The sequence below is a fragment of the Pholis gunnellus genome, assembly GCF_910591455.1.
Source record: "Pholis gunnellus genome assembly, chromosome: 5".
NCBI lineage: Eukaryota > Metazoa > Chordata > Actinopteri > Perciformes > Pholidae > Pholis > Pholis gunnellus.
The window spans coordinates 5,788,259-5,800,929 of NC_136531.1; the positions used below are offsets into that span (position 1 = coordinate 5,788,259).

At 42.9% G+C, this 12,671-nt stretch overlaps 1 protein-coding gene across 1 annotated transcript in view; it reads left to right on the top strand.

The window, feature by feature from the left end:
• Positions 1 to 7,697: 7,697 nt before the first annotated feature.
• Positions 7,698 to 12,671, top strand: part of LOC306696335 (uncharacterized protein) — a gene marked incomplete at its 5' end in the record, with an annotated part of 25,503 nt that continues 20,529 nt past the window's right edge. The window contains 8 exons of the mRNA XM_079159920.1: positions 7,698 to 7,962; positions 8,073 to 8,164; positions 8,647 to 8,768; positions 8,914 to 9,076; positions 10,481 to 10,603; positions 12,039 to 12,149; positions 12,232 to 12,360; positions 12,506 to 12,553. Of these exons, the coding sequence (XP_079016046.1) occupies positions 7,698 to 7,962; positions 8,073 to 8,164; positions 8,647 to 8,768; positions 8,914 to 9,076; positions 10,481 to 10,603; positions 12,039 to 12,149; positions 12,232 to 12,360; positions 12,506 to 12,553 (1,053 nt within the window). The remainder of the gene's footprint in view (positions 7,963 to 8,072; positions 8,165 to 8,646; positions 8,769 to 8,913; positions 9,077 to 10,480; positions 10,604 to 12,038; positions 12,150 to 12,231; positions 12,361 to 12,505; positions 12,554 to 12,671) is intronic.

Here is a 12,671-nt window from a genome sequence, read left to right on the forward strand (position 1 = left end):
ATAATGTATTACAATTATGGAAACTATAATACACTGCAATACCTTGCAAAAAAAATTAAGTATTATGATGCTCAATGCTCAACCATTGTGTTACCTCATTCAGCAATAGATAGTGACTTAACAGACATTTATTTAAATGAAAATCGATCCATTAGTCGATGCGTCCACCACTTTGGTCTGAAATACTCATTTGGATGGACTGACGTGACATTTCCAAAAGATATTCATGGTACCACACTTTGGTTTATGACTGAAGTAGAGTCATAAACCTTAATGCTAAAGTGCAAATGTTTGCAATCCAACACAGCAAACCAAGATGTTGAACATAGTTAACTATCATTAGGTAAACTTATCTAAACATCAGAATGTTTGTGAGCATCCTGACTGCAGCCTCAAAGTTTTACTATAATCTATAATTGAAGTCAGATTTGTCCCAGTTTACGGCAAATACAGTGACTCTGGTGTAAAGTATTTGTTCTTTGTTTCCCAGTCCAATCAGAGAACCATCTCAATTTGTTCAAAGAACCAACAAGATCAAGCAGTGGGAACAGAATGATTGGAGCCACGTTTACCACTGTCTCTATAAAGATACGACCTGTTCTCAATCCCATTTCGCAGAATAAGACAGCCTTGGTCAGCGGCTAATGCGTACAACGATGACGCCTCTACGTGGCCGTAGATATGGTGGGGGTAAAGTAGGAAGTCAGTTGGTGTAAAGAGTGAGAAGTCCGTGTAGGGAAGAGGTCGGGATGGACGGTTGGGTCCAAAAAACACAGGACTTTCACCCAGGAGACCCGCGTCTTGTTTCCGAGTGAAACCCAAAAGTCAACGTGGAAATATAGGCTACGTAGCGTACTTAACTTACATCGCAGATGTAACGTGTTACCTAACGCACTTTAGCTAATGCAATGCTAACTACTACGTAACAAACAGAGTTAAACCACAATGTTGTGCTAAACCTTACCAAGGTGTTTCCTGTGAACACGGTAGTTTACTTTGAAAAGACATGCACGTAACAAGCGGAAATTGACACGTGCAAAACTGTTGCTAGAGGTGTACCACGAGCGTCGTAGTTTCAAGCGTATGGCCGCTGATCACTCTGCTGTATTTGACGACTTGGGAGCGAGAGCATGTTGCAATATGTGACTGAAATGGCTTGAAGATGTACAAAACATGTTAAATAGTTGGCAGCTAAAATATCAGGTAGAAGAGCACCAGTAGTCATTGAAGACTGCTCAGTAATGTCAACAAAAACGCCCCGGCTTCAAACGGTTATTTTCGTCACTGGTGATGCTCATTGTGAATATCGTTAGATATTCTTTACTGCATTGCCAGGGTGTGATTTTGAAGTATGTTGTCATGTGTCTCTGCGATGCGTCTTTGCAGCACATAATTGGCTTTTGCTCGAGGCCAAACTCACAGTTGCTTAAACCCTTCTGCCCAGATGTTTCAGCCACCGCTGCATGTAATAAACTTCGATTTGACACGGAATGGAATGTGTCGCCCCATAAATTATTTAGTTCGATCAAGTAAAGAGGATGTGATTAATGCTTGGCTTCTAACTTAAACACGTCATGCGGTACACAGAAATGTTCAGAAAAGTTTATAATTAAAATACAGATGATACACTGTCATTGGAAATGAATATATTGCCATGGGAATGATAACTTTAATGTAATTATTTTATTTTTTGATCACTTTGACACAGTAGGTCTGTGTGCTATAAATTAGTTTTTTGTTAGAAAAGAAGCTCACTCTTTGTTCTCCCAAATAAAAAAATACACTGTAGGATGCGACATCCAACAATAACAGAGCGCATGGCCATAAAAAGCAATGTGAAGCTGTCCGTGAAGAGTTGGAGCCCCGTGTCTCACAAATATTGACGCGGTCTTTGATCCGTGTTGGAGAGGAAGTCGACTTTTGTTGGTATGAACGTCTGTGAGATCTTACGTCGTTCTTTTGGACGAGGAGGAGAGAGGATCACAAGATGTTGAGACTTGCAGACGATGTGAGATTTCAACAAGAGTGCCTCGGATTCCTAGAAGGAGATAAGGAGCACATTTCTGTCTGTCTGTCTGTCTGTCTGCGAGCTTCTTCTTCACCCTCTCTGCCGCTGATATTAAGGATTCATCTAAGTAAATGTGTGTGTGTGTGTGTGTGTCCTGTGTGCACAGACTGTTTTGTGTGTGTGTGTGTGTGTCAGACAGCAGGATAGACTATCCAGTGTGGTTCTTTTGATCAGAGCCAGCTGAACTGGGAGGAAAGAAAACACATGGTCCCTCCGTCCTCTTCTTCCCGCTTCACCCTTCCTCCTCTCTGGTTTTCATCTCCCTCTTTGTTGGGTCAGTCCCTGAGGAGAGTCATGTCAGATGTTGGAGAGAGACGTTGGTGAAAAGCAGCAGAGAAGGAGGCAAAGGGACTGCAGTGACAGGCACCTGGGGCAAATCCTCTGTGGGGGATCTGAATCCCGGTGTGTGTGTGTGTGTGTGTGTGTGTGTGTGTGTGTGTGTGTGTGTGTGTGTGTCTGTGCAGTTTAGGAGGCTCGGCTAAACATTAGTTCTTGTTTCTGCATAAGGCATGTTATTGCATTCTTCGCCAATGCTGAGTTAATGACGAACTAATCACAAACACATACAACACCACATGTAAACAAAAATAGTACTTACTCAGCCTTCATTCACACAGACACACACACACACACACACCCAGACACACATCTGGTTTCCAGAAAATCCATAGTCTTTCCAATATGGTGTCCATTAAGTTTGTTGTTTGTGCGTCTATGTAAATGTAGAACTTTAAACAGATATTGATCCCTAATAAAACAATTCACACGTCACTTCAGCCAGCAGTTTGTAAGTTCAACACTTGCATCGTCCATCCCTCCATCCCTCCATCCATCCATCCATCCATCCATCCCTCCATCCATCCATCCATTCATCCATCCATTCATCCATCCATCCATTCATCCATTCATCCATCAATCCATCCATCCATCCATCCATCCCTCCATCCCTCCATCCATCCATCCATTCATCCATCTATCCATCCATCCATCCATCCATCCATCCCTCCATCCATCCATCCATCTATTTATCCATTCATCCATCCATTCATCCATTCATCCTTTCATCCATCAATCCATCCATCCATCCATCCCTCCTTCCATCCATCCATCCATCTATTTATCCATCCATCTATTCATCCATCCATCCATTCATCCATTCATCCATCCATTCATCCATCCCACCAAATCTAAGATGATTGAATCAGTATCGGTAGAGAAAGATTCTTATCAGTGTACATTTATCTTTGTTTTGTCCTCTCCACTTCAGCACACTGGATTTGAAAAGTGTTGAAGTGATGTTTAGGGATAACAAGTAACTTAACACATTAACAGAAACATGAGTAAAGTACTTGTCATAAATTGCAGTTAATGACTATGATCAGCAGACACTGCAGCCTACAATTGAGGAACTTTGTATGAAAATATCTACGTGTCCTAAATTGTTCAACAAATAGAAATGTAAACAACCTCAACGCCCCTAAAAGCTAAAAGTCAGCACTCTACTATCTATCTATCTATCTATCTATCTATCTATCTATCTATCTATCTATCTATCTATCTATCTATCTATCTATCTATCTATCTATCTATCTATCTATCTATCTTATTTACAACATAAAGCAGAGCAACTACGGTCGCTCTGCTTTATGTTGAGGCTTACATTTGACATGCTCTGCATGTGTCTGCATGTTGATCGTGTCGCCCCCGAACACCACAGCCTCGGGAAACCAGCAGCAGCCGATGAAGACCAGAACATCACTTTGTGTCTGTAAAGCCCAGTATATGTGTGTGTTGTGAGTGTGTGTGTGTGTGCGTGTGTTTTTGTGCACAGGCCCACTTTATGTGGGTGTTGTGTTGTACTTGTGCATGCTGAGAATGGACAGCATAGGGCTACAGCACCTGATGTGTTTTAAGTACAGATGAGCAGAGAGTTTCCATGTCTCGTCTTGTCCTCTGCTGCATTCTGATGTCAGATCATTTCTTGGTATGTACGACTGAAACCCCTCTTCTTGTACACACTGCTTATGAGTGTCAGGAGCAGTGTCACCTTAAATCTAACCGTGGCTCGAACATGTCTGAACACCAGGAGCTACCCTTTAGCCTTGTTTATGGCTTTAAGAAAAGAGTGTTAGTAGCTAGACATGCTAACAATTGACCAGACAAATATTACCACCACAGTGCTGGTTTGCTTCTGATATCATTTAAAAAATGAATTAAAACATGTAAGGGAGCTTTACTCATGTGTTTCTTTATGACACAACTTTCCCTGCATCCTAAAATAAATGAGTTTGAGCGTGACGATGCATTTGCCTGTCTGCAATCACTGCTGCCATGACTGCTGGAAAGTCTGGGCGTGGCGCCTCTTAGAAATACGCTCCAGTTACCATCAGCTCTCTGAAAACAGTAATAATTACACTGCAACTATGTGTGGCTATCAGCGCTGCGACTGTTTTTGCAATGAGGCTCATTTGCATAGAAAGGGACAATTTTGCACCAAATATCTGCGTATTACCTCATTTAAATACATGCAAATAGCACAGGAGCACAAAGACGCTATCTGCTTGCCAGAGCAGTTAGAGGTGCATTTCACCGCCTTTTTGCAGGTGCTTTGAGAATTACACGGTGTCTTTATGTTTTAGTCGTGCAGGTTTAGAGGCAGCAAAAGTTGTGCAATCCTTCTGTGAATTCGCCCCTGAGAAGCGCAAAGAAATAACAATAATTTTGGAATGATAGTAATATTGTGTTGCAGTTTTTGTTGGATACTTGGCACACATTTGTTTATGTTTTTAATAATAAAATGAATGCCGTTGATGCCACTTTCATATCTGTATGGTCAATATGAAGTTGCAGCCGATTAGCGGAGCTTAGCATAAATGTTGGATGCCGGGGAAAATAGTCCTGCACATAAAAATACCTTTTAATATAATGTAGGTCCAAACATCACCGCCACAACATGTAGCTTCAAACTGTACCAGAGAATACAGAAAAAGAAAAGTTCCAGTAATAGTAGTAGTAATAAAACAAACCTTTTACTATTTCTATTGTTCTGGTTACTCGGTGCATGCTTTGTCTTTTTTAAGCTGCAGTGAACCATCGGAGCACAAATCCCTGAAATAATAATGTCAAATAATCCTCTAAATGTCGATTCACAGCTTGTGAAGCGACAGAAAGTTTTAGCAGTGTAGTTTTAGTTGTATCAGTAAATAAATACGATGCCCTGCTGCACACAGAGAGACATAATTACACGCTGACTGAATGCCAGCAGTCAGGCTGGCAGACGGACAAACAAGAATAAAAGGGCAAAAAATACATCTGGCACTCAGGCATTATGCCAACCTGTAAGTGTGTGTGGCTGCTTGTGTGTTGAAAGGTGCAGAGCAGATGGAGAGTTTACGTAAGCCCCAGAAATACGTGTGGAAAGGAGCCACACCAGTAGAGGCATGCATTACATTACAGTCATTTAGCTGACGCTTTTATCCAAAGCGACTTACATTTCAGATGATATCATACCGTAGGCACAGCTACGGGAGCAATTTTCGGGGTTAAGTGTCTTGCTCAAGGACGCATCGACTTGCAACTAGCGGTGCCGGAGCCAGAGCCAGGCTTTGAACCACCGACCCTCTGATTGAAAGACGGCCCTGCTCTACACTCACCCTCTTTACCCCCATCTCTTCCTTTTCACTTTCAATATGCTGCACATTTTTCTCTCTTTACATCCCATGTTTTTCCGCTTAGTCCATTTCACAGATGTCTGTGAACATTGTGTCGACAGTGTTCAAAAGAATGTGCATACGATATGAATTTCTGCTCATGCTACGACTCTGGCCACATCTTTAGAAATGTCTCTTTTTGGGGGTTTTTTTGAGTGTCTGCTCTCAGGCTGAACACATTTATTATTTACTGCCCTGTGGTATTAGTCTTGGTTGTGTAATGACTGATGATGCATGTGTCAGTGCCAACATGGGGGTAATCATGGGAGTACACTAAGCTTCTGCAACAAGTATGTGTCCCAGAAAGATAGAGAGAGAGAGACAGACACAGAGCACATGGTCTGACTGATAAAAATATTTCATTAGTTTGTTTACAAGGTAGCTTAATTATAGGGCTGGCATCACCCACATGTCTCAGGGGTAACATCACGCAAAAACAGTTGTGTACGTTCACAGGAATTTGTCGGTATGTTTGTGTATTTGTGCCGTTGCTCAGAATCTTTGATTTTGATCAAAGTCAAATTATTTGGTGGGAAATGCATCGTGGATTTATGAGAGCTTGTTAGCTGAAAATGTCGTTCTGCTCGGCTGGAAGAGAGGTTGCCAAGAGAAGGTTTTGAGTCAGAAAACTCCAAAACGAGCTAATAGAGGCTACAAATGCTCTGTAGAGTGTTTGAGCCACTGTGATGTAAACAATATTTAATGGTACAGCTTTAAAAAGAAGTATAACAGGACTTCTTAAATAGTTTTAGTCAACGATTTCACCGTTTTAAATCAGTGAACGACATAGTAATGACATAGATTACTTGAAGAAAGGTCGAAGATTCTCATTATCTTTCTGTTACATACAAACACAATGTGATGCTCATCTTCCAGACAGACATCAGATCCTCTGTGTGTGTGCTCTCCCTCAGTCAAAGGAAAAGGTTGACTGGTGAAGAAGTTTTGTCAGTGGCCAAAATGATGGAACTCTGTTTTTTTATTCAATTATCTGTCCAACAATATCTGAAAGAAGCCAGTTTAAACAGACTTTCAATTACTGGCTTTTTACTGCATCTTATCTCTTGTTTTAAGTCTGATGGTGAATGTGTTTTTTCTTTCATATCAAAGGGTCCTGATGTGGGGATTTAGGGCTCTAACAGGTGCTCTGTAGATCTGAGGTTGGGACAGAAGGCCGTCCAAGGCAGATGACTAAAGGCTCTCTCAGAAACTCATTAAGGAGCACCGATATTTCTATTTTCTTTTGCCTCTGCAGCTTTAGTTCGATCATGTCAATAGCCATTTTCTCATATGCACTTGCCCTTTCACCCATGTAGCCAGAGATTGTGCACGTCAGACGCGTTCTCACCTCCTGGAAATACTCGATTTAGGCTGGAGTTGGGTCCTGGGTAGAGCGTGCAGAAGGCAGAACATGGTGCAAAAGTACACTGCGGTCACGTAACTGGTTTGTAATTTGGTCATAAACAACCGAGTTTCTTGCCATTCCTTGAATTTGTCTGACAATTCCAGCATCGGCCCTTACCAACAGAAGTCCCCGAATCTCAGTTAGTTTTTTCCGTTGGCGTTTTCTTCTAATTGACCCTTCTTCTTTAACCTACGGTGTTTGTATTCTACCGGCTTCGCAGCAGTCGCATAATAGAAACGACATCAACTCGCCCACTCGTTCGCCGTGACTTCTCCAGACAATGACCGGCTCTATTCACATATGGGCTCAATCGGACGTTGCACAGACTTTGCACTAGGGAGCTGGCAGGGTAAAGCCCATTTAATATCCGGTCCAACTGATTCAGACATTTGTGTTTTCACATACAGCTCTTTGGGTAATACCTAGATAAGTCCAGGGTTCAGTCCATGTGTGAAAGGGGCTTATACAAGTCACTGCTTGCCAGTGTGTGTTTCTGGAGTGCAGATCTCTGTGCATGCAAAGATACCCTGACAAACGCAGGCGCTGGCCCGGTGATGATGATGATGAGGAACCGCAGGTCGAACTCACCAGTCCTTCTCGTCTCTTTGCAGCCAATCCCATTGACGTCCTGAAGGTCCTGGAGCTGTCGGAGGACATGGAGGGCGTGTCGTTGGAGTCGGGGCTGTGCACCAGCAGGCAGGGACGAGAGGAGACGGACCTCTCCTTTAAGATCGACAAGAAGATTCAACTGAGCGCGCCCACCAATCAACTCTTCCCTGGTACTATAACTCTGCGTGAGCTCGTAAATAAACGAGTGTGTGGTGTGAATATATTTGGTCATTGAGAACCTGCGTCCTAATGTGTGTGTGTGTGTGTGCATTTTCTGCAGATTCGCCATTCCCTGTGGACTTCTCAGTGATGACAACAGTCAGAGCTGTAAAAGGCTCACAGGTCTTCCTCCTCTCGCTGTACGACTCGCAGGTACGCATCACACGCGCTACGTCGGGATGTTGAAAAACCAAACACCAAACACTTCATGCTGAATGTTTAACCACTGCGTTTTCTGTCTGCTTTACGGCACGTTCTCCATTTTGACTGTGTCCGTCAGGAATGTAGTTCCTTAAATCAGATACTTCGGCAAACTTGTCCACCATACTAACATGCTAACCATGCACCCTGCACGACTCCTGCTGGGGTCAGCATCACAGGTTTCCCTCAAAATGGGAATATGTTTTTGCTAAATTTGCCAAAAAATGTTAATATTACATTTGTACTGTATGTAACTATTCTGTAAATGCCATATTCCATCTATATATATATATATATATATATATATATATATGAATGTAAAGAACCTGAATACACCAGCTGAAGATTTGTTTTTTGTTGTCTGGCATGAAAACTACATCTCCCTTTTCTATCATCATTTCATCCCATCATCCCTCGTTCCTTCTGTCTCTCAGGGCACACAGCAGCTGGGCGTGGAGGTCGGCCGCTCTCCCGTCTTCCTGTATGAGAACCACGAGGGTCAGCCACCTCCAGAGCTGTACCCCACCTTTAGAAAGATCAACCTGGCTGATGGCAAGTGGGTGACTACACAAAAACACACACAGGCAACTCTACACACACTTTTTTTTGTTTTCCCTGCATTCAAGTTTTCACACACAACCTTCTCAGAACAGCAAAAGTAGGACAGTAAGTGATTTTCTTCTTCTCTGCTTTCCTGCCAGGTGGCACAGAGTGGCCTACAGTGTGGAGGGCGAGTCTGTGACTCTCTACCTGGACTGTGTGAAACTGGACACCCTGGACCTGCTCAGAGGTCCCGACCCCCACGTCAGCACCGAGGGGGTCACCGTGTTTGGAACGCGGCTGTTGGACGAAGACGTGTTCGAGGTGTGTGCTTTTACTGTGTGGCTGTGTGTGTGTGTGTGTGTGTGCGTTACGTAAAAGACATGGAGGGGGGTAGGTGAATGGAGATGACACAATCTCCCTTTGGGTATAAACCCATCTGACTTTTGTAAAAATGTGTGTCGAGGAAGCGTCTCTGCGTGTTGCTGCTTGTTCGATTTATCCATCAAATGTGACAAACGACAAACCGTAAAGGCTTTTCTCCTCACACTGCCCTCCAGTGGTCGTGAGGTTGTACTGCTCCTTTACCTCAGCTCCAGACTTCACAAAGCTGCAGATGATTAATTAGACGTATGCAAAGGCTTGTAGATCGCCTATAATATGAATTATTCCCCTAGCTCATCAATAGTTATTGCAGTGATTAGTACAGTCCTGCTTAAGCCCACAAAATCCATCAGATTTGTACAATAAGCCCTTTGAAAAATCTCCTCCAAATCTTCAGCTGTGTAAAGTCTTTGTAGACTTTAATGAGTTTTGTTTCTGTTGCGTCCTCAGCAGTGTGAGGTCATTTTGGCAGATCCCAAGTGTGACCATTGACCTTTGTTTTTCGAGTGTCAGGTGGTCCATCTGTTTAACTGAACAACTCCCAGCCTTTGTTTGGCTTGGACTCCCCTCCATGTGTGTGTGTGTGTGGATGTGTGAGCTGAAACGGAGAAAGAGTTTTGGTCTGTCTGTGGACTGAACGTGCACCACTTGAGACTGAAGCTCTGGGGACGATTAACTGCAGAGCAACGATAAAAAGCAGACAGTTAAGCCACTTTGATCTGACTAAATGAACACATACAGTCGAAGATGAAGACATGGGAGACAGATGCGTATTACATGTCCGTCATGCAAGGTCATAGTTATTGTTTCTGAGGACACATATTGATAAGCGAGGCGTCTGGCTCTACTCCTCCTGGAAATTTACTTCTTTTCCTGCATTCTGGTGAATTTTTATGCACCAATTCATGGTGGAAATGTCTTATGATATGTAAACAGAAAACACAGAACGCAGGCAGCATTATGGCAATTCAATACAATAAGGCTCTTTCTTTTTTTAAAGTTATCTGATGTTATGTATGAAGTGTTTCAGCAAGATTTCTCCTCATGTTCAAAACTTTCTGCACTTTCAAAACAAATCCCACACATCTGTGTTTTCTATTAATTTATGCAGCTTACACGTGATTTTATAAGATAAAGGTCATAATATTTAAAGAAAAGAATCTACCGGTCTGCTGTGCGTTACGTTGTTGCTCTGCGCTCTGGCATGTCCCTTCTGTCCCTAATCGATGACACATTGTACAGTGAGCAGCAGTGACATAATGTGCATTCCTGATCTGGTTTCACTGTCGTAGAGCCACAGCTCAGTTTTATGTGTGTGTGTGTGTGTGTGTTGTTGTGACACAGGGAGACATCCAGCAGCTGCTGATTGTCGATGACCCCAGAGCAGCAGAGACGTACTGTGAGGACTACATCCCGGACTGTGACGCCCCTTTGCCCTACAACGGGATATTAGCAGAGGCGGAGGAGGTGAGCCCACTTCTCACAGCCAATCACAGAAGGCCGAAAAAGACAGAGAGAGAGAGAGAGAGAGAGAGAGAGAGAGAGAGAGAGAGAGAGAGAGAGAGAGAGAGAGAGAGAGAGAGAGTTGAACCACATGTGTGGACCCCCCTAAAGTCTTTCAGCGTACCTGGCCCATTCCACACATAACGCACGCTCCGAGGCATCTCAGGTGTTGGATGTTGTAAATCCAGACTTGTCGTTTTGAAAGCAAAGGAGCCCCCCAAGGTTTCATTTGTAAGAGGAGAAACTATTACAAGTATTTATGGACAGTTTAGACAGCTGATCTGACAAAAAAATGACAAATGGTTTCATTCTTTTTCCGTCAGATATTCTCGGGAGAAAATCCTCCAGGTAACATAAATTCAAAGATCACTGTGGGCTGTGAAGAAGCATTCGTGGCACGAAGAGTCAGATATTCAGCACACGAATGTATTACTACTAGTTTCACTTTGAGAAGCATCACTCAGGCGCCTGAGCTGTTTTCTTCCGTCTGTACGATACTTCCATTTTTAGCTAAAGTAGTACATCATCCTAGTAGTGTGTACTGGCATCTGACTCTCTCTTTTATCCTCCACTCTTCATACTTTGCCAGGTTCTTCTCCTGGGAACGGTTTCAAATCTACTTCCATGATGCAGCTGTTTGATCTATGGTCTACAGCTCAGGACTCAACTGGTTTATTGTGTTCGGTTGTTTTATTCGGTTGTTTTATTGTTACACCAGCAGAAATGCAATCGGCCAGCGGATAGATACGTGTAGTCCGATGACACTCCGATGAAGCCGTCACGCCGTTAAACAGGCTTTCCTGAAGGAGCTAAAATGAAAAGACTGACCTGTAGCTGTGTCATGTATTTCTTGGCTTCTTTGTGACATCTTTCATGTCACAAGCACTCAGCCAGGCAGGACTACTAGAGGAATCTGATAACTTAATAGGCATCCTCTAGATCCTAAAACTGTTCATTTGATCATTTATATTAACCTCAATTTAAAATAGGTGAAGATAACACATTTGTAACAAAAAGAAAAATGTGAATGTTTTTTGCCCCAAACTGCATGGGATGAACGTAAAGTGATAAAAATGATCTTGAGGTGAGAAGTCAAGGGACACCTTTGAAAAAGGCCAGGTCAGTTTTTCCTTTAGCCCAATTTAGCCTTTATTTGGTTATACTTTACAAAAAGCTAGCCTGACACGGTTGGTAGCAGTGGATTTCTTTAGGCTGTCTAGTTTCATATGACACCATATGATGATACCTTCACTCTGTCTCTCAAATGGATCTACAGTCTCTGAAAGACAGTACGTCGGCCGTATTAGCGATAACAAGTGAATCCATTTCAATGTTCTGTGTATCTATAAACACACATGCTTATCTCGTGCATCATCTCTGTTTCCTTTATTGTCTTCAGGTGGAGAGAGTACCTAAGAAACATGTGGTGGAGGAGTTTGAGGAGTTTGACTACAGTGACCTCTACGAAGACATCACTGTGACAGCAGGTCCTAATGTCACAGAGTATGAGGTGAGACTCTGAGCTTGTCTTCTTCTGTGTTTTTTTCCTTTCTGGCCCTCACGCTTTGTCTCTGCGTATGTTTGTTGGACAGATCATAGAGTATGAAGACTACGACAACACATCAAATCTCTACCACGTGAACGAGTACGAGTACGAGGAGGAATACGACGAGCGCTACGGGCCGGCCGAGAGGGAACGGGAGTACTCTATTAACACACAGGTACCGTCCGAACCATCTAACACCAAGATCTTGGGAAGTTGTACATAAATGAATCCTGTGTAGACAATGTAAAACTTCCCATCTGTGCCTCTTATTCATCTACTTTAACGTTGTTCATATGTCAATATTCTTCTCCTCTCATTAGAACATTCCAGAAAAAGGAGAGAAAGGAGAGCCGGGCATTTTGGGAGCGGTAAGGAAAACACACACAGGCTTAAAAACATACACAACCACAGGGAGGCTTGACGTTGTACCTAAGATGTTTTAGTACAGTTTGAATCATGTCCGCAGCATCGAGTATCAAAAACGGT